At 45.4% G+C, this 22,626-nt stretch overlaps 1 protein-coding gene across 4 annotated transcripts in view; it reads left to right on the plus strand.

Annotated features, from left to right (window-relative positions):
• The first annotated feature begins 400 nt into the window (after positions 1-400).
• The window catches only part of ELOVL6 (ELOVL fatty acid elongase 6), a 64,196-nt gene continuing 41,970 nt past the window's right edge, over positions 401-22,626 (plus strand). The window contains exons 1-3 of one of the 4 annotated variants that reach the window (XM_085547061.1): positions 401-662; positions 16,806-16,934; positions 17,548-17,687. Coding sequence is in view for 1 of the 4 variants with exons in the window: in XM_015861981.3 (XP_015717467.1) it covers positions 574-662 (89 nt within the window). In the remaining 3 variants the exon portion in view is untranslated. The remainder of the gene's footprint in view (positions 663-16,805; positions 16,935-17,547; positions 17,688-22,626) is intronic. The other 3 variants (XM_085547060.1, XM_015861984.3, XM_015861981.3) reach the window with 3 other exon arrangements.

Below are 22,626 nucleotides of genomic sequence, written 5' to 3' on the forward strand. Positions count from 1 at the left end.
GGGTCTCCGCCCTACATGTGGGTGAGGGTCCACGCTCCAGCGGCCCCACGGGCGCACCGGACCCAAAGCGGGGCTGCCCTCCCGCAGTCCGGTGCTCGTGCAGCGGGCCGGGCCGGGTCGTGAGACACGGGGACCGCGCAGCTGCGGGGCCCGCAGCCTCAGCAGGTGCACGGTGAAAGGAGATGCAGAAAGGCTGGGGGGCCGTGAGGCGTTTTGGGGCGCACACAGCAGCCTAAGCCTCACCCCGCGCTTCTTTACCTGGGGGCCGCCAGCACGGCCAGGGGTTCCCCATTCCCCGGCTGGCCGGGGGGCTGCAGGGGGCGGGTGTCCCGGGCGGCGGCGGCGGCGGGCGGGCACTAAGACCGCACCGCCCCCGGGCGCTGCGCGGCGCGGCGGCTGCAGAAGAGGAGGAGACCGGCGGGCCCGGGAGGAGAGGCGAGGAGGGGAGCGGAGCTATGCTAAACCTGGGGTACCGCTGAGGCGGGGCGGCCAGGCCGGAGGCGGGAGCTCTCCGGCTCCTGAGGCGTCAGGCGGCATTTCGGCGCGGGGAGCGGCTCCGCAGCCACCGGGCCAATGAACATGTCCGTGTTGACTTTGCAGGAATACGAATTCGAGAAGCAGTTCAACGAGCATGAGGCCATCCAGTGGATGCAGGAGAACTGGTGAGTGCCGGCGCTCAGCCCGGCCGGCTGCGCGGCCCCGCGGCGCCGTGCGCGGGCGCAGAGCTCCGCCGCTACCTGCGCGGCCCCGCGCCCCGGCTCCCCATCAAACTTCATTTCCAGCCGCGCCGCTATCAACTTTGCGGGCTGCGCGGGGAGCTCCGGGGCCGGGGGCCGGGATCCCCCTCCCCGTCACGGCTGCTCGCCCACGCCGCCCTCCGCGTCCCGGTGCCGCGCAGCCCGCCTGGGCCTCACCGGGCGCGCCTCGCCCACGCCGCGCTGCCGCCCTCCGTCGCCCAGGGCCCAGGCTCGTCCTGCGCGGCCCCTCGGTACCCGGGGAGCTGCGGAGGGTCGGCGGGCAGCGCTGCCCCTGCAGGCGGGAAAGTGCCGGGTATCTGGTAGGGCTCGGACCTTGCGGCATCCTCCCGTGTCTCAACTGGGCTTCTCTTACGGGCAGGATAAGCAAAATGACCAGCTGGGGGTTGCGTATTCCAGTCGTCCTGCAGATGAGCTGTGTGGGTACCCTGTATCACTCGCTACTCGCGTGGGCACTCTGTATCATGGCTCATGTGGGTAACTTGTGTTGGTACCCCATGCTGCTTATCCCTCTGTAGGAATGTGAGCATATAGGTGCTCTTGGTCTGAGAGGGATGGATGCTTCCCATTTTGTTCACGTTCTGGAAGAAAACTGCTATCAGAATAGGACAGGCTGGTAAGAAGAGGTTGGAGGGGGTGATGTCTGAGGTGTGCATTAGCTGGATGAGCCACAGGAGATGCAGTTCCGATTAAAGAACGTGACTGGGAACCAGGACTCCTGCATCGTCCTCGTGGTTCTCTTCATTATGTGACCTTGAGACAATTACATAACCTCTCCTGGGCCTCAGTTTCCCCAGCCAGCAGAGACCCTGGGGTAATAATGTTGAATTACCCTCTTGGGGTGCTTTGGTATCTGAGATGCCATTTGCTGAGGGCCTGGGGAAAGTCGAGCACTGTGTAAATGCAATAGCAGTGTTACTGAAGTCTCCCTGGCTGTGTGCTTGCTGCAGTTAGCTGGCTGGGACTCATTAGCACGAGGCCCTGCTTCCCGGGCCCAACAGAGGAGGCCATTGACTCTGTGCTCTGCTGTGCAGCCTGCGAGATGGGACGCTCCATGTGCATGGAGTCTCAGTGTAGTTTTGTCCTCTATAAAAGAGCCGGTCCATTCATAATTTGGTTCTTATGGAAGTAAAGGAGAAGAGCAGTCTGTGGCCCAGGGACATTTCAGGGAACGAGATGGAGCTGTGCCTGCTGTGGTCTCTCTCCTAGCAAGCTTCTCTTGAAAATACTGGTGGAGCTTCTCCCAGTATTCAAGTTATCTTATGCATCTTTGTCTGATGGAAGTTTACTCACTTAATGAAACAGGTCCTTTTCCAGCATAAGACTAACGTGGAAGACTTGGCAGAAGACCAACAAATAAAACACAGCAGCTAAGGACTGTACAAGGTTTCCCCACTTCCCATCAGTTTACTCTGTATGTTTGTCTGTGCTGGTGCTGATGGCAGTGCTTGCCTTCCCGGCTTAGGCAGAACTTGGATGCACACATCATGTCTATGAGATGAAGTTATTAAGTAGGGATAAACACTGTTGTTTCCTCCTTAATGGGAGGATAAACTAAGGGGTCTGGCTTCCCAGAAGTCTGTGGCAAGAATTTATGCTATTACTAGTAATTATGTGTAGGTAAACAAGTCCCGGAGGTGTGGCATTTGTTACTTTACTTCCATCTCAGAAGTAGTTCTCAATGCCTTACAAGGCCAAAAAGTAATAAGTAAGATCTGTAGCGTGTAAGAGGCAAAGAAGTGACTCTAAGTGTTTCTTCTGGGTTTGGTGGAACATCGGTGGAGTCTGACTTGATTGCATATGAGGACAGACCAGATTTAGGCAACATATGAATCCCTTTACATACCCTCTGGTATCTGGGCTGTTTAAATGTTAACAAGCCTTTTTAATTATAACTTTTCCAGCCAAGCTGGAAAAGCTTGAACACAAAGTCCTGGGGTAGTGGCGTGCCCCTGGGTACCAGTGTGGTTGGTCTGTATGTACGATGGTGCAAGGGACAACATGGGTGCATCTCTTTCGCCAGGGCTGAGCCTCTTTTGCCTCCGTCCTCCCTCTCAAGCTGCTCCTCAGGGCAAAGGAATGTCACAGAGAACTTGGCACATCACCCATTGCAAATACCCATGCTTGCCTTCAGCATGCTGGGGTTGTTCTCCTCGCTCCCATGTCTGCCTCTGGAAGTGTTCCCTGCAAGGGTGATGTGGGTGGAGCCTTCCTGACAGCTGAGAGCTCTGACAGCAATGAGTAAGGGCCTCCTTACCTCATCCCAGGTCTTCCTCTTTCAGTTTATGGAGACCCTCATCCCACAGCGAGATGGACCATGGGCCTATGTTAGCTATGCTGTACAGAGAATGTTGTTGGGATGCAGAGGGAAAATGAATGGGACGTTCCCAGAACCTCCAAGCTCATGGACTTCATGCCTTCCTGATGTGCTCTCCTACTGCAGGGCAGCAGGGTGGGTGCAAGGCCACCAGTGTCAGGGGTAAAGAGCTGGTTCCTTACCCTACACCAGTAACAGCAGGTTTGGGACAGGCTGAAGAGCTGCTGGGTCCATTAGGTCCCATGGAGCAACTTGCACATGTGTTGTGGGAAGGCTGTTGTTTACCACCATCTGCCATCAGATAGCTGGATTTTCATGTAAGATGCAGTGCCCCACTGATCTTATCATGCCTGTGTTGTGGGAGTTATGATTTCAGCAAGATAAGAATTAAGCCAGGAGTTTGTTAAAAACAATTGCTTAAAACTAATTCTCAGGTCAAGCCGTCCAACCACCTCCTCCCAAATTTCCTTGAAAAGAGATTAAAGCAAATAATCTGCGGGGTATTATTTTTCATCAAGCTACTCTAGGAGGGTGGGTGCTGCTCTCGCCCTTCATTTCTTGGAACCAGTAAGTTGTGGATTTTGCAGTGGACTGTGGGCTCAGGTAGGCGTGCAGCAAAGGGACCAGCAGCGCTGCCATCCTGCCTGCAGGGCACTGCGGCGAAAGAAAGCGGCCGGAGCTGAAGTGGCAGAGATGGGTGGTGAGAGTGCTGGCAGCCGGGTGCCGCCGCGCCGCAGAGCGCCAGGTTGGGGCATCGGCACCGAGTGACAGTTGTTGCTGTTATAATTGTCTGGCCAATAATAATTATCTTCAGATGTCTGCTGACGAGGGGCTCGCCAATGGGGAGGCAGGAGGCCTGTGCTGACTGCGCTGAGATTATCTGCCTGGGGTGACGTCACGCGAGGGCTTGCCGAAAATCACAGAAACTTTTCCTGTGCTGCTCCGCCGTGGCAGCAGAGCCCTGGGATCCCATCCTGAGCCATTGGTGTGCCCTGGCAGCTCTGCACTGCAGAGTTCTGCTCCTCCCCGTCCCTTTCCATGTCTCTCCGTTTCCTTTAACCCTTGTCAGCCAGCAGCGAGCTCTCAGGTAGCAGCAGGAGGATGAACGCAGAGCTAGTTGCTCCCCGAGGATGCTGTGGGGGTGTGCTGTAGTAGGTGGCCATTTTTTGTTAATGAACCTGTAGGACAGAGTGAAGCCCTGTGGAACTCAGACATGACTGTGAAATTAACTCTGTGCGCCCTAGATTAGTATAAATGCTTTTGTATTCAAGAAGTTGATTTTAACCTTTTGATATAAATTCATTTGTGGCAGGGGACTGAGAGTGCCACTAATTCTGGGGCATTTATACCTCACTGTAATTTTCTTTCCGGTCCAAATTGAAAATAGGTGTTGAAAGGCAGAAGATGAGCCAATTTGAGTTTCGAGATGTGCTTCTCTTTTAATAATTCATGCAAACACTGTCGTTCTGGACAGGCTTGTTTCCTAAATGCAGAACAAACTTCTCTAATCCACTTAAGTACTCTTACCTCATGCAAAAATCAAGAATGAGAGGCTGTGCCTGTCACTCCAGGCATATGTGTATAGCAGCCTAAGATTGATGCAAACTACTTCTTTATTTCTTTCTAAAAACTGAGTGCTTGCAAAATGCCAGGGGAACGTGGAGAGGGATGCTGCAGTCACCCTGTCCTTCTGCTGAGTGCTATGGCAAGGACACAGAGTGCAGCACTGGAGCTGCTTTTCAGCATGGAGGCTGTTTTATTTGACCAAATTCAGAGAATGTAGGTTACCTTTATGTTTATTCTAGTGCCCAGAAAACCCTTCTGCTGTTCTCTGGTGCAAACTGGCCAGAAAGCTGAAACACTGAAGGAACAGAGTGATGTTGGTGCCACAGAATTTAGCAAATAGCAACTCCTTTGCATTTTCTCTGTCCTTTCCTGAGCAAAAGGCTGATGTACTGCAGCATCACAGAACTCTCTGCCTCTCTGAAAGTGTAAGGATAGAGCCAGTGGGGAGCAGCAGCACTTGTCATTTCAGAGTTCAGATGATCAGGTATTTTCTGTCTCTCTGTGTGCTTGAGGAAAACAACAGAACAGAAAAGATGGTGGCACAAAAATATCATCCTAAGGATAAATGCGTTGGTGACTTCTAGATTCAGCCTGCATCTGAAACAGTCACTGGCCTTTCCCTCACCCTATTCCTGGAGTTTGAGCACTTCTCTTGTGCAGCTTCATGAATTTTTAAGCCTCCGGGAGTGAAGACATCTCTTCTGCTTTGTATGTGAAACACTGTGTGCTCGTGGGACCAGCCACCTAGTAAGAAAGGCCAACATGAACTCATTTAGGAGACTGCCATTATTTTCAAATGCACATTTGAATACTGAGGACAGTTTGCACTTAGGAAGAGCTGTAGAATGCTCAATTACTTTGGAACTTTGAAGGAAACAGCTGACATCTTCAGCTGGTTCATGTCATGAGAGCAGAATGCAACTAGCGTGGTTAGGACTTTCGATCACTCCATTAATGTAACTGGCCTCCCAGACCATTGAAAATGCAGTCAGCCTTTGTGACCAGAGCATCTATTGCTCCCTAAGGAGTAAAGCCGAGTCCCATTAATGTTGGCCTCAGCAGAAAAAGGTCTGGCCAGTTATCGAACCCTCGAATTTTAGCTTTGTGTTTGGAACTGATGTCTTCTCCACAGCTGCCTGTAGTGGCACTGGGGAGAGAGGAATGTTTGTACTTATTTTTTCATATCATAGAATTACTCAGGTTGGAAAAGACCTCAAAGATCATCAAGTCCAACTGCAGCCTAACCATAGTGCCCTAACTCTTAGTAGCACCTTAGTACCTTAACTCTGGTACCATAGTACCTTAACTCTTTATGCAGTCTCTACCCCTTGCTCAAGAGCTTAGCCCAAGCCCTTCTCAGCTGACTTTCACGTGAGAACTCTTATTGATAAATGCAGAGATTAAAAGGGGTGATATCTTGTAAGGGACAGGGTGTAATGTTGCTGTTTTCCTAACAGCATTAGCACTGGACCGGTTCCCTGAGTGCCTTGGGAGTGCAGGTGATGGGGACAGGCACGATGGGTGAGCACAGAGACTCTGCTCTGCTTCAGAGTTTGTAGATATGGAGAAGAACGTAGAGCAGGGCTTTCCCTTTTTGCTTCAAGGGTAAACTTTGAGTGCTTATGGAGCTTTCTGTAGCTTGGAGAGTGATTTTGTAGTACAGGGTCCACTGGGAATGCATGAAGAAAGATGACAGAAAACGCTCTTTTGAAAGCTTAATCAAGAGAGTTGTTTTTTTTTTTACCTAATGGAAATGGTTGGAGGTTAAAATATTGTTTTTAAATGTAAGTTGGCATTGGCTGAAATGTAAAAGAAACTTTTTACTGACTCAGACTGTATTGACACAAGCTATTAGTACAACCATGTTACCTGTGTATTGCTATACAATGCTTTTTTATTGTAAACTGTTTTGTCAGCCCACTTGAATCCTTGAATCCCATCCTGGGCTGAGGCAAAAAAACTTTGCCTTTACTTAGTGCTGACAGAGTGCCTTGCAAAGTGATGCTCCATCCCTGAGTGAAGCCCCCAGCATTGCTGGAGTTCTGAGCCCTGCCATTCTTGCTGCCATATGTGTGTCACAGTGTACCATTCCCTGAGCTTTCTGTGCGATGCAAGTGCAGTACGGTGTGGTGCTCTGCAGGGACGCTCAGGTCAGTGGCATCCTGGCCAGCAGCGATGTGGGTAGCAACATGTCTGTGCTTGCACCTGGGCTAATTCAATGAAGAAGCTCTATCACTTCATTAAGATTGGAAAAGACCTTTAAAATCATCTAGTCTTACCCCAACCCACCCCTACCATGCCCACTAATCACATCCCTCAGTGCCTTATCTACATTTCTTGAATGCCTCCAGGTACGGATATTCCACCACCTCCCTGGGCAGCCTGTGACAGTGCCTGACCACTCTTTCTGAGATAAAAATTTCCTGAGCCTCCTCTGGTGGAACTTATTACTTCTCATCCTAAGGGGCAAAGCCAAAGTGGCAGTGTGTATTGCCTTCCCATCCAAAGCCGCAATTGCACATGATGGCAACTTTCCTTGTGCCCTTTGTACTGTGCTCCATTACAGATCTTCAGCTGCAAGCCTTATTGACTCTTGTGGGGGCAACAGTCTTACCTTTGATTGCCACGAGGCTTACTTGTGTTAATTATGGACTCAGGAGCAGGTGGAAATGCTCCAAAAGTAACATGACCTGATCTACCAGGGTACGTGGCCAGGATGTTGCAGATGAGACATACCATAAAGTGATGAAATGATGGGCAGATCTTGTATCTGCCAAGCGATCTTTGACCCTGTGTGGGGAGAGTGGCTATTTGGAGTGATGAAGGAGTTTTACCTTGTGCCAGAGATCCTGGGGCTTTGCAGAGGGCACACAGTAGTTTGTGCAATGTGCAGCATGCAGGGGAGTGATGATCAGTACATCCGTCCCTGAGCATGGGGGAATCTGGCTTCAAACTGAACATAGCCATAGCCCAGACCCACATAGCCCATAGTACAGACTTGCATCCATCATCCAGGAGTAGTATTTCAGAAGGTGCTCGAGTCCCATGGTTTCAATGAAAGTTGGGACCTGAAAATTGCTCCTTGTGTCTCAGTTTCTTAGCTGGGAAATATGAAGCAATTTCTTTCGGAGGTATCACTGTCTGTGTGCTTTAACCATGTCACAGAGGTTATTCTGAGATGGTAAGACCTGTGTGAGTAGTTGCGTTACAAGAATTCAGACAATGTATCTTTTATGCTAATACTATGCAACTTAACGTTTGTGTAGCACTGAAGAAAGCTTCATTCTTGGCAAGGATGTGGGGCAAAGTCTGTCTCCTTGACTGTGGTAGCTGAAGAATAAGAAGCTGCTCTGATACTGAAGAGAAGACAGTTCATTGTTGTTATCATGGGATTAAACTGCAGAAGTCTGGACCATTTGTAATTGCAAATTTATGGAAGGAATTGTCCTTCAAATAGTCTAATAAAGCTTCAGACATCTTCTGATGATAACTTCTAAGTAGAAATTTTAAAGCTTACTGGTAATTAGTTCCAGCATATGAAGCTTGGAAATTGAGTGAAAAATAAGTTGATCATCATCCACAATCATGAGCTTCTCAATTTGAATGCATTGATTCTGGCATCTGTTGAATTTATTTACCTCTGGACATGAAATTTATGGTCAGTCCAGAGTATTATTAAGGATGAATATCTACCCTGTGTCTTGAGCCATCAGTCATATAAACATACCTAGAAAGAGCAATCCCAGGGATTGCCAATTAACTTTTTAAGAGGAAGAAACAGTGGACCAAGTTCATCTCAATAAGAGCACCAACATGGTATTAGTGAGGAGTCTGATTCTCTGGCTAATAAAGTTGTTTGGTTTTCTTTTTACATTTAGAGCTATTAAGAGGTACTTAAAATGGTAGTAAATTCCCATAAGTATAAACAAAAGCAGGATGCTAAAGTTGCACTGTCCCATTCAGATAGTGGTTTTCTTGAGAGATCCTTACAAAATCTGGCTTTTGCTCTTATTTTAGCTTTAATAGGGAATTTTCCCAGTTCTCCTGTGCATCTGCTGAATGCAGGACTTCTGTAAACATTAATGGTAGTTTTGTGGTTTCAGATATACAACGTACCCAGTCAGCTGAAAGCCTTGAGTTTTCTTCCTTTCTTGCTCTCCCAGGAGAGGCTGCTTTTCCAACTCCTTTTTCATGTCTTTGCAGATCACAATTAAGGGAAGTGTTTGTTCATAACAAAGAACTTTTTGGACAGCTTAGGTTTAGATTCCTTGCTTGCTTGTTGTTTCTTCGTTATCCTTGCTTGGCAGCTGGTGATTTCATTGTGTTTCCTAGGTAGAAGCTGAAATCACAGAGTTGCATTAAGTGAACGCTGACTGGGTACACAACACTGATTTAGGACCCACGAAGAAGCAAGTTATTCAAGAGACAAAAGCGTTTTGAGATGGAGAATGTTTTCCTTATTTTGTGAAGGCAGTGCCCCGTTACATTTTTGCGTAAGACTGCTGTTGGCTGCTATCTGAAACAAGATACTGACTGACCTTGTTCAACTTTTCACCTCACTTACTCTCTTCTGTGTGCTAAAATACTGTTTTTTGATCTTGTGCCTGATAAAGAAAGTACTATTTTTGGTACCACTCACACCAGAATGGTCCGATAGTGACCTTCTGTTTTGCAATGGCTCTGTGTACACAGAGCACCGGGTTGCTTTTTTACATCATTATTTGTTGTTTCAGAACTGTAAATACTTTGGAGTTAAACCCGTTATTTTTAAATCTTATTTGCATTGGTGATTCATGCCAATCATACTGCCTTCATGCCACTGCGTTTCTGTGGGTCCGATACCACAAGAGATGCCTTGTTCAAGGCACTGCCCATGTATGTTCCCATCTAATGTAGTTGCAGGGTCCTTGATTTCTGGAATAGAGCAATAACAAAAGAAGGCTGCTGGTTTGTAGCTTTGCTCAGCCTGTGTCATATCTCATTATGAAAGGTGCCTCTCTTCTAAAAAGCGCATCGCAGCAACTAGCTGGGAAAATCCTGGATAAAATCTATAGTAAATTTTCTGTAGACTTCAATGTGAGAGAGAAAGTTTCTAAACTTGTATGTGATAGAGGAATGTAATGTAGCATCTGGTACGTAAAATGTTTGTGATGACACGCATAGTTTGAAATGGTCATTACTGTAAGTAATTGGAAAGGATTCAAGAAGAATATGAAGAGAAAGGAGATTGTGTCTACATGTAGGAAAAATGCATACCAGGCTGATAAAATGGGCAATCCAGGCAGAAATAGTAATTATAAGAGCTAATGCTGGTGTGCGAGCAGTGCTCTTCCCTCTGTTTTTTTCTAATAGTATGCTCTGATTAAAAAAGGAAAATTGACTAGAATGAGAAAACATCTATTGTATATCCACATTGGAGCTGGGAGCACAGGTTTCAACCTCAAGTTTTCCGAATTCTCCTCTTGCCATAGCAGTCACCATGACTTCAGCAGCTTTGACGTCATAAAGCATATTCCCTGGTGGGAGGCCGATGGCTCCAGCGTAGAGCTGAAAGGTATGTAAGATCCCAAGGGCGGCCCTTGGATCTCTGAAATTTTATGAGTAAGGTAAGCAGTTTTGAACTACATGGATTTAAATGGTGTATGTGATTGAGGGAGTCTCTTGACAGACAAGTATTTTGCTACGCTTTCCTTTTACAGATTTCTGTGGGCTTTTGACTTGAGAGGCCATCTCCTCTCAAGTTATAGTCCAAACTTATTGCTGGAGAAGAGTAGATCAAGTTTCGTTAAGCTAGGTCACATTGCATCTGCTTAAAAGGGACATGAATTGGGCTTCAGACATCTTTTAGTCAATTTTCCTTGCATGAATTTTCAAGAATGAGTTGTGGTGGAATTTCAAGAAGCTTATGTGCTGTTAAGGCACTTGTGTTTGTTGTATTACTGTGCAGAGGTACTATTTTCTGGTTTCCTTTTGCCCTTCACTAAGGTCTAGACAGAATATTTACAGTCATGTGCTAGGTGAGTTATATGCTTAATGACAGAAAGCTAGGTAACATCTCTAATGGTTGTAGGTATGCCTTATAAGTAGTGGTTCTGCACTGTTACTGGGATTGCTCTGAGAGCTACTCAAAGCTGCTGTGGCTGAAAACCTCACCAAGCTAGCTTGGCCACTTCACTGACTTTCACTGAAGGTCTCTTCTCAGCCCCAAAGTCCTGTATGACATTAAAAGAAAGTAAGATTTTGATTTCCAGCAATTTTGAAAGCCTCCCCCTGATGCATACAGTAGGCTGAAGCATATCAGGTGTAAGCTTTGTACCAACATGTGTTTTTCTTGGCCTTACCCCTTGAATGTTAGCCAGCTTGTGGGGCAGCGTGGCAGACTCCCTGTTGCTCCTTGTTCATGGGGGTGATGTCAAAGTGAGTTGGCCTGCCAGTGTTTGCTGGATCTGGAACCACAGCTGCAATCAGATGGCCAAGGCCACCTGACATGGCTTTGCCTGGGGCCATGACCTCCTGTGGAGACTCAGAAAAGCCTGATGAAAGGCAGTAAACTGACTGCTCTAGTTGCCTTTCCTGGAGGCTGTGTGACTTTCCCAAAGGACCACAGCGATCATCTAGTTTCAACTTCCCTGCCATGTGCAGGGTCACCAACCACTAGACCAGGCTGCCAGAGTCACATCCAGCCTGGCCTTGAATGCCTCCAGGGATGGGGCATACACAACCTCCTTGGGCAACCTGTTCCAGTGCGTCACCACCCTGTGTGAAAGAATTCCTCCTAATATCTAACCTAAACCTCTCCTGTCTCAATTTAAGATCATTCCCCCTTGTCCTATCATCATCTACCCTTGTAAACAGTTGTTCTCCCTTCTGTTTATACTCTCCCTTCAAGTACTGAAAGGCCACAGTGAGGTCTCCCTGGAGCCCTCTCTTCTCCAAGCTATACAATCCCAATTCCCTCAACCTTTCCTCATAGGAGAGGTAGGAGATAACATGTCCGTTGGTACTTAATGCCCATGGAAGCGCATGTGTGGCTTGTGGCTTGCACACTCTGAGCAGTCTTTTTCTGGCTGCCTGAGTGGGCATAAAAGCTGTAAGTTGTGAATGACTCCAATCTCTGGCTCTGCATAGGCCCACTCAAAATCCAAACCCTGTGTCTGATTGCATTGTCCAAAGGCTCCTTGTACTCTGGCAGCTCAGGGCCGTGCCCACTGCCCTCTGGTGCAGAACCTTCCCCTAACCCCACCTGCCCCTCTCCTGACACAGCTCTGTGCCATTCCCTTGGGTTCTGTCACTGTCTCTAGAGAGCAGAGCTCCCTGTGAGGAACTGTAGCTGCCATGAGGCTTCCCCTCAGCCTTCTCTGCTCTAGGCAGAGCAGACCCAGGGATGCCAGCTGCTCCTTGTATGTCTTGCCCTAAGAAGGGTAAGGCACTCTATTGAAGAACTATGGGCTTTCAAAGACCTTCACTCTGAAAACTGATTTTTGGGATTCATTCCAGTCTGTGGGATTATGTATGGTGGTGGTGACAGCTTTGGTCAGATGGTGATGTGAGTGCTGCTAAACTGAGCTCAGCTGCCATTCCTTGGGCTTCCTGTGGGACTGCCATGGAGAGGAAGGACAACACATGAGGAATGTACATATGTGGTAAATGAGGTTATGTAGTGGATCAAGGACCTGTTTCCCAGAGACGCTGGCTGGTGATGGCTTTTGTGTGCCATATCAGGTAACTGGCAGTAGGTTTGCTGGTGGCTTGAAACCCAGTGAGTTTCACAAGACTTCCCGGCCCTGTCTATTGCTGCTTCATCCTACTCATCACTTTCTGTAACCGCAGCCAGCAAGTGCGGTGCAGCCATGTGTGATTCCTTGGCCAAAGGCAGAAGGTCAGTGACTTGGTTTGCAGAGCTTATGGGAGGATGAGCCAGGACACAGGCTAATTTGTAAGCAGGTTCAGTGGAGCATTATCTGGCCTACAGTGCCAATAGGCTAATTCTGAGACCAGGGGGTCTTTTAGGTGACAAGTGACTAGATCTCTACCATCACCCTTGTGTCTCTAAATACGTTACAGATTTCTTTTTTCTACATAGGGGGAGAAATGGAAGAAATCTACAGGAAAACCTTACCCAGAGCTACATGAAAATGCATTGCCCTCCTCACAAATGGGGCCTTTTGTACAGGGATGGTGTGTCACTGGGTTGGTACTGCTTCCCATCTGACTTTGCCTGCAGTGCTTCCAGCAAGGCTGCCCACATCTGCTGACTCATGCTCGTGCTGCCTTTTTCCCTTGTGTTTCCTGTTGTGTTGATTTTTATCTGTGTTCTCAGGGCTGTGCCTTGGACGCTCTATGATCAGAGTGCATGTGTTTGCCTGTGACTGTGGTGGGAGATGTCTACATTTCAGGGCAAGTGTTAACATTACTCACGTACGAGTGAGCAACAGCAATCAAACAAAGGGGATGAAGGACCTCCATGGGAGAGACTGCTGTGTCTCTATCCCCTGCTGCAGTGCTGTCTCCATGTGAAAGCGCTTCCAAGCTGTGCAGTGCAGGAGCTGGCTGTGGACATGACATAGGAGTGTGGAGGAGCTTTAGGGCTGCTGGAGCCCTGCTGGTCTGCTTCTGCCATCTCTGTGTAATAGTAATAGTCTCGTGCAGGTTGGAAGGGACCTTAGAGATCATCGAGTTCAACCCCCAGGATTCGAGCCTCTGTGCTGCAGAGCGGCACTTCTACCACCTGCGCCACCGGGGCACACCGGTGTAGGGAATCAAAGACTGGCAGGATGCTCCCAGATAAGGTTGACTCAGCTCCTCTCCCTTGGTGATCTGATCCTTTTCGGCCCTACTTGTTTTCCGACTTTGATCTTCCACTCGGAGCTCCTGAGTGACTGGATCTCTTGCCACTTGAAAGGGTGACTGCTCTTGATGTACAATGCTTAGGTACGTCTGGAAGTACAGCTGCTTATCTGCCCAAATACCATCAGTACCAGTCTTAAGCAACACTCCCTAAAATCTTTGAAGATCCTGGTTGGTATGCAAAGACAATTGTTTTCACTTGACAGTCAAGGCTCCTGAATCATATCTGTGGGTATCCAGCTGATTGTGTCTGTCTTGTCTTCTCAATCTCTTCTAATCAAGTCACCACTCATTTTTCTTATCCACCTGTAGATTTTAGGGCCTGCTTGCCTAAGGCTGATTTGAAGCCTATCTTGAAGTTGCCCTCACAAAATGCTCTTTTCTCTTTTTTCTTTTGGTCAGATGGTGTACAGTGTTTTACCAGCAATCCTCATGCAAGGAATGACATTGCATGGTCAGTTACTGGGAAGCTAATTAGCAGATGGCTTCTTCCCTCGTGGATCAAAGAGCGTTACATATCCGTTCCCAGGAGCTTGTAGCACACAGGATAACCTGTAAATGAAGCACTGTAAATGAAGCACGCTTGTCCCATTTGCCTTTTCCTGCTTATCGGTTTGTGTCACAGCAGGAGTGGGCAGCCAGCATTCCCCAGCGTCACCGAGTGTAATTCAGCACTGAAGATGCCTTTGATGACCTCTACACACCAGTTCTTTCTTATTATGCTAACCTGTATTTATGGTACTGTTTATTGCAGGTGTGGGTTTTACAGGTTTAGTTACACTAGGGACGTCTGGCATTTGCAAACAGAAATTCAAGACTTGAAAGTCTTGGCATTTTTGATTTGGGATTTCTGCAAGTGCTGGAGGGCATAAAATGCACAGCTTCTCTGGTGTTTTCTTCTGTTAAATGTTTCTCCATAGCAGTAATGGCTGTGGGCTTCTCAAACTCAGCACTGAAAGCCCTCCAGGCATTTCAGTGACAATACTAAGAACCTGAGACTAACTTTGCTCGGTTATGGATTTACATTTTTGTCATTGATTCTGAATATGTGCCGTACCAAATATGTTTGCAAACAATACAAGGAGGGTGTATGTACTTTTTGCACTTCTACTGATTCTCAAAAGCAGTGCCTGGCACTGTGGACCCACTCAGTGAGGACTAAATGATGACCAGAGCACATCCTCCATTAAATTACTCCTTTTCTACTTCGGCTTCCTCTGTTTTTGTGTTGTGATTGCTGGCAAAGAAAATCTGCCATCTCCTATTTGTAAATGATAAATTTATATTTGTTTTGCCCAACCAAACAGAAACCAGCCCTCGAACAGACAGTAATGTGAGAGCTTTAGAAAAGATGCCTCATCTTTATCAGTCAGTAGTATTGCATACTATGAGTGGGCTTTGCCTTCAGCATGGTGCTGTATTCCCTTGCCCAAGTCAGGCCATCCAGATTTTCATTTAAGATGCAAGGAAGTGATTGGTACCTCCTGAAGGTGGTTGGGGCTGTGGGCAGAAACGGAGAAACATCCATATATTACTTCTCTCTTAGACCAGATTTTCCAGCTGCTTATTTTACAAGCATGTTGAGACATCTTAATGCAGTTAGTTGTTATTAAGGCTAACAAGTTAATTTTAATGACTTTAATAGACCTTTAGCGTTCATGTTTAATCCACTACTCTTTACTGGCCTGTGTGGTATGTTGATGCCTTTTAAAGCTTCAGACTTGGTAGCTCATTGAAGGAGTACTTGTTTTTCCCATATCCTTGGGTGAATTTCTTTCTGCCAACCAATGTAGACTTCAGCACTGTATTTGGTCTAAAACTTAAAACCACTTTCACAAGATAGACTGACACAGATGTAGAAGCATCAGCAGCTGACTTTGGAAAGAGTGCCTGCATCTGCCCAGCAGAGGTATAGAGAGAGGGGAACTCTGATTCAATCTGGACTGATTGAAATGAGGTATAAAACAGTGCGCTAGCCAAGGAGGTGTAAGAAGCTGTCCAATAGACCATACAGCCTTGTTCACCGACATGATACTCAGCTCTGATGTTTCCAGCCCACTTCAGGTTCCCAGGGAGAAACATCTTGCTGGTTACAGCACAAAAATAAGTATCAGCCACTGCTTCTGTTTCATTTGAACTTCTTTTGGCATAAGAGTGCTTCTCCAGCAATTCAATTGTGAGTTCCAGAGTTTCTGAACTATATTAAAATTTAATCTGCCCTCTAGTAGCTGACAGTTTCTATCCTGGTTTGCAGTGATTAAAAATGAATCTAGCTTGGATTTAGTGGTACTCCAGGCTACGGACATTTTGATCTTGTAAGTCAGGTTTTAAAGTAAATGCGCATTACATATACACCTGCTTTATTTAAAAAATAGAGTCAGCATATCAGCATTAAAGTTAAAATTATTCATGATTTCCTGGCTTCTTGAGAATTGCTGCTGTATCACTGTAGCTAAGCTATCAGAGAGCATCTTCCAGTTGACAGTTCATCTCTTACAAGGAGTACCTGTTATGATTGATATCAGAAACATGTACAAAAGGAGCTTTTATGTCTGCACCTGTGGTTGCTATGTTTCTGATATAGTGTTTGAGCTGGCAAACCCAGCCCTGCCACACTTGGCTGAGGCAGAGCTTCCCCTAATGCCGTAGGACAAGTTTTCTTCTATACCATGAGCCATATAATAGCATGCTAATTCTACAAAAGGGATTCGAATGCATATCTAGATTTGATTCTCTTATGGATGTAATCCTCCTATGATTTTTCTGTATATTTTGTCAGGCTTTTCTGTCTCTAGTTCCACATTAAATGCCTGCTAACCTTCCTTGCAGCAGCTTTTATTGTCTAATAACTAGAGGTAATGTGTACAAATCCTGGGATTTCTGTATTTAATAGATTTAGGAATAAATATTTTTCAGTCTTTGTTGAAATCTTTGCTTGAGTTCACAGAGGTGCTGCTGTATTGTAGTCATTTTGCAGTTACTTGCATCTGACAGATTTTCTCCATTGATGCTTCCCTGGACATGACAAATACTTTTGCACCAAGTGGAAGCGCCACTTGGGATACTTTCTGTCAGATCTGCGGAGTTTTCTTCTGCAGGTATTAACACCATTTTATTTCTCTGCTAGTTAAGAATATTCCAGTATGCCTCCAGATTCCTCCTGGTGGTTTATTAGTTCACGTTGGGCTACAGTATTTTCACTGCTTACATTCTGCAGCTAAGATGTGCATGATGAAACTCATCTGAACCTGAAGTATTTGATTCCCATTGTCACTGTTGCATCTCTGTGACATTCATTGCTTGCTCTTTGCCTTTTTCAGGTTTTGATTTGTTCAGCTTAAAAAGTCTTCTGATGCTTCATTTTTAAATAAAGCTGATAAATACTTCTGTAATGTGTCTGGTGCTTTGCGGAGAGAGGACTGATGAATCAGGGCCAGCTTCTGAGCCAGGTAGGTAGGAAGTGAAGCATGAAGTACAGACTTCCAGAAGCAAAAAGCACAAGACCATTTCAGCTTTTAATGTTATGTGAAATGTTCTCACCTTGTGGAAAATGCTCTCCAAAATCACAGTTGACTTTAGGCTATTCCGTATGTACGGTAGTGCTGTCTCTACTAAGAGCTAATCTCTGATGCAATTACTCTTCAGTTATGAAGTCATCATTTTACTTGAGACACTAAGGCTTTTTGTCTTTATTTAGTACTTCTCCTTTTTGCTCTCCATAGGTGCAACTATAATATCTGCCTTTACTGTACAAAGCATAGCATAGCAAATAAAGATGCAACAGTCTTTCTCAGTGCAAAGGTTTTCCTGTGGACAGAAGGTCCTTGAGAGCTTAGAAACTTCAGCACATGGCGTATGGAAATCTGAAAGTATTGCATGGGATTTTGCATGAGATCCAGGTGTAGAAGCAGACATAGCTATGGATTGAAATGGAAACCTCTTAGCAGGTGATAAAATCATACCTCCAAGTTTACACAAGCTATCCTTCAGCAATAACAAGTGATCAGGCACAGATTAGAGTGCCCAGTACAGAATTGCAATAACACTGTTCTTTGCTCTCAGTAGAATGGTGGACAACTCTTGCTGTGAATCATATGGGCACTGGTCATCCTTTCCCCTAGTCCTACACCTGCAGAACTGCAGAGGGATCAATGTGTACTTTGCAGCACTTCACTGCCTGCATGGGGAGAGAAAAAACACAGGTATGTGATGTATCTAGAGCAAGTTGCCTTTTTCATAAGAGACAAATTAGGAAGCTGTTTTATAAAAATGAATAGATCAGCTAGCTGTGTATGTTTTAGTTATTGCTAGAACTACTACATATTTGTTTATTAGAATTAGTTCAAGCCAATGTTGTTTAAGCAATATAAGTAGCAGGGAAATAAGTGGGGTGTCTGGAGGATGAGTCTGAGGAGGTGGTGGTGGGAGAACACCAACCCCTCTGGTCAGCATCTGAAAAGTTTGGAAAATGTGCTCTGTGGCAAGGGACTTGAGACTGCCATTTTCTGCAAGACCAGGAGGAATCTGCACTATTCTGGGTCATCTTTTTAGCCCTCTCTCCATAAGTCTTCTCAAGTGTAAATACTGCTAAACCTAAGTGTACTCAATGATGAGTAGTGAGGGAGATTGCATATTGGAACCTTTTCCTTTCAGCCAAGGACAAGGGGGAATTTGAAAGAGGGCACAGTGAACCTCTCTTTGCAAAATTTAATTAACCTTTGCAGAGCTTAGCTACTGTGGTGGTTACTGTGACTGGATCCCTTCAGTGCTGGGTTTTGTGTAAACAGGAAATAATTAGAGAAGAAACGTGTTGCTGTACTTCCATTGCATTTCCTGTGCAAACCTGTAGGCTGAGCCGTTTGGGGATTTTCCCCTTAATTGTACCCTTGGTTGTATGAGCAGTGTTGATCGACTTAACGTGATGCCCCCACGCACACCTGATTGGACCTGATTCAGGCAATGCACGTTCTGTAATGAAAGGTGTTTCAGCTCATTTTGCTATCTAAAAATACCAAGGGTGAATTCGTACCTACATTACGCAAGAACAGTTTCAGAAAGATTGCTCCTGTGGGATGCTATGGGCTTGGCTCTGTCCTCCTTACAGACATCCCTGGAGCAGGATCCACAGGGACTGTAGGTGTTGCATTAGTAACAGGGTAGCTCAAAACAGAAGAAAAGACCACCCGAGGCAGGCAAGTTTTTGAGATGTTAATAAGGGGCAGCAGAGTAAAACTAGGGAATCAAGACATCCATAAAGCCTTGAAAATTGAAGGAATTTGTGCATAATTAATAACAGTAACCAAAGCAGAGCAGCAGTCAAGCATCAGTCTCAACTTTCTTCAGGCAACTGCTGGGTATGCCCTTTCTATTTACTGGAAAGGAAAGGCAGGCTTAAGAACTGAGAAACAATTCTAGTGATGCCAATGGTAAATTTTGTTGCTAGTGAAGATCTCAGAATTGTATTGTGCTTTAATTTGGTCTCAGAGGTACATTAGATCTGAGGCATCTGAGAGGAGAATTTGTGACTGCATACGCACAAGCCAGAAAACTTCCAGAATTGCCCCAAAGGACTGGGAACTTCCCAGAAGTGTGTAGTGTTGATATAGAGCAAGATGCAGGCAGTGGTTCCCTAAGTCTCTTGGTATATCAGCTTCTAAAAGCGATGGGTTTTCATAATACTTCCTGGTTGAACGATCTGGATTATCCAGCATACACAGCTGTGATGTAGGGGTGGAGACATAAATGAATGACAATTAGTGCTTTCTCTGCTTAATGACTTCTGAATGACAACTTACATGGAGAAAGAAATAATACAGTAGGGGAATTGCTACCAGAATGCTCTGTAAGCCACTGAGAGGGAAGGGATGAAAAATATCGTATTATAACTTAACATCTATCTATCTATATATTTCTCCTTTTTCTTTGACTAGTGATGTATTCACTTACCTGCAGGATGGTTCTTGATATTATTGAGGTACATGCATGCCACAGAGGTGATAAAGGTCTTGACTATGTCCCATATAAGAAAAGGCTGAGTCTGTTCAGCCTGGGGAAAAGAAGACTGAGACTGATTAATGCTTATAAATATCTCAAGGGAGGTGGGAGGCAAATGGACGAGGCCAGTCTCTTCTTGGTGGTGTGTGGCAATGGGATGAGGAGTAGTGGCCTAAAATTTGAACACAGGAAGTTTTGTACTAATGTGCAGAAGAACTTCTTTACAATAAGGGTGACAGAGCTCTGGAAAAGGTTGCCCAAAGAGGTTGTGAAGTCTCCATCTAAGAAGATATTGAAGACCTGTCTGGATGTCTACTTGTGTGACCTATTATCGGGTACATACTTCAGCGGGGGGGTTGGGGTGGGGTTGGACTTGATCTCTGTGATTCTGTGAAGATTCAGTGATAGGGCTTAGACGTTCCTGTGTGAAATGCCCTTTTGCTCCTGCTCCATACGTTTTCATCAAAGAGGTTTTTATGAACATCCATTTGAAATATGAAATGAGATTTGTGATATATGCAGCTATAGAAAAGGGTGCCTTTCAAATCTGTGTGCTCACTGGGGAGCTCATCTTTTGTACACAGTTTCATTGGAGGGATGGTATTTAAGTGACAACCTAGAGTAATTACAGGAAAGCATGTAACTGCATTTATGGATGTTACTTTAGAAATTCAGTCTCTTATATATATTTGCCAAATAAATGTTACCATGCCAGAACTTGCACAATCAAGTGATGTATTCACTTGCACAATCAAGAGAAATTCAAGCGTGCAAGAGGAGGAAGGTAAAACTGCTTTTGTAATGATAAAGCCGAAGGCTTTTATTTCTGTGCAATTAAAATTTCACCTCAGAATTGCATAGTGAGTTGTTTGCACAGCATTTCCTTTGGTTTGTCTTGTCAGATATCTTATCCTCAGAAGGATACATGGAAGACGTGGGACATAAGTTCTGGGTTACAGGTTGCCTGAACCTTTGGTTTTCCTTCCACTGGGACCATAGTTAAGGCTTTTTGTTGTAGACATCAGAAGGTTTCCTCTTTTCTTTCCAATATTTCTTCCCAAGGGCTGAGGATGTCCACCAGACAAATATGTTGGGTAGTCGGCCGTTTTGTGATTTGTCTTGTGTCACTTAGCCTCTGAGCTCTTTGGTCTTTGTAGCCAAGAAGGAAGAAAGCCCAGCTTTTCTTCATATTTTTAATTAATAAGTGCCTGACAGAGAAAACAGGAAGGTTTAGCCTGCATTTGTGGTCCCTGTTTGTGCATAAAGGAGTGCATGGTGGTCCTGACTGTATTTATATTAAGGTGGTCAGAATATCACATGGTTTAGTAAACATGTGGAACAGCACACAGCAGTGGAAAACATTTTGGCACTTTGGAACGCTTTGCCCTTTTCAGGGCACCTTTTCATTGTGTCAGTTCCTGTCACAATCAGTTTCTGGATTTTTTAATTTTTATTTTTATTAATTTTTTTTGTGAAACTAGGTAAAAAATATCTATTAATTCCATGCACTGTTTTTCATGTGCTATCAGTGCTGATGGTGGCAGTCGGGGAGACAAGGCTCGTCAGCACATAAATAGCTTCTTGGAATGAACTGTGTCTCTTCCTTTGCTCTTAGTCACTGGTTCTTGAGATCAGCTCAAGTGTTTGCTTAATCTCTTACCTACATAGTTTTGTTACACACGGTGCATATAGCAATGCCCGCGGGTACCTTTGCCTTGCATTTCCCATTGGATCATTGTGCTCATTCACCTATACCTTTGCCTAAATGAATCAGCCAGGAGATGAAGATCCAAAAATGAGAAACTGAAAAATACCACAGGCATTGTGCTTGGGTTGTGGATAGCAAACTATTTTTTTTTCTTAAAGCTAAATGATAATATGTTTATAACGCTCTACAGAACTGCCACTGGGGTTTCACAAACCAAATGCTTAGCCAAAGTAGAACTAGAGCCTTGGAAATAAGAGCATTAAACCCTTGTGAAGTAAGTTTTATCAATATGCAATTTTCTGCCTGATAGATTGAGCTGAGTGTTGCCTAGCTATCGTTTTGTTTTTATTTATTTATTCTCCCAACAAAGCACTGGTCCAGAACGGGGATGGTAACGATTTAAAGGCATCTGCCATCACAGGAGCAGTGAGCTGAGTTTGAGAAAATTGTTTTTCTTTTCCAATTATACACCCTCTCCTCTCGGTACTTCCCAGTATCAGTACATACTCAGTGTGGAGGTGTAAAATCCTTGCCTCTTACATCTGTTAATAAAAAGCCAGTTATTGATTCTCCTGGAGCAGACCCAGAGAAGTTTATGGCAGGTCGGTGACTGGAGTCTGCCTTTCGTGTGCCAGCCATTGCCAGGGCCAGGCTGAGCTCAGGGCCAGCTCTCTGGGTTCTCTGAGCAGCAGCCAGTGACCTCCTGCTCTCTGCGGGGACACGGGGACTCAGTGGCAGATACATCCTGTAAAAGCACCAGCAGGCTGATCGGGGAGCGGTCAGACACTGCAGCCAAAGGGGATTTGAACACAGGGACTGCTCTTGATATAGCAAATCAGAGGCCAAGGGAAAAAAAATGACCTCGAAATGTTGGGAATTAAAAAACAAATAGAAACAAAACAAAAGAACAAACCCCTAACATGTAATAATATTAGCACAATACTGGTTTGCTGCTTAACGTGAAGTCAGTCACTTTCAACATGACAGCTTTATGGTAATCTAATCCACTGTTGTTTGATAAGTCTGATTTTGACTTTTTGAAAGCCTAGGATTTATTTTGTAATAAGAAAATCACCAAATCTCTGTTAATTGGTCAATTGTTTTGGAAGCAGGCTGTTTATTTTAGTTTATTGTAGGAGTGAAATGTGCAGTTAGGTCAGCAGAGTCTAGCTAAGCCTTGTAAAGCTGCTTATGTTGTATTAGAGAACCTGTAAAGTAATGGGAGGCTCATTATTTCTTCTTCAAAGTTATTTCAGGAACGTCAGTGTGAAGTGCAGAAGATCCCACTTTAGAAGAAGCCCAAATACTAAAAATAAAGAAACCTGCAAACAGAAACAAGATCTGTCAATAGGAAGATAGTGCAATAGCTTGTTGTTACAGGAAGATATGAATACAGAACAAAATGCCCCATTTCTAAAGAATCAAAGCGTAGTGTTCCA

The sequence above is a fragment of the Coturnix japonica genome, chromosome 4, assembly GCF_054131305.1.
Source record: "Coturnix japonica strain WE chromosome 4, WE-NBRP24, whole genome shotgun sequence".
In the NCBI taxonomy this organism is placed as follows: domain Eukaryota; kingdom Metazoa; phylum Chordata; class Aves; order Galliformes; family Phasianidae; genus Coturnix; species Coturnix japonica.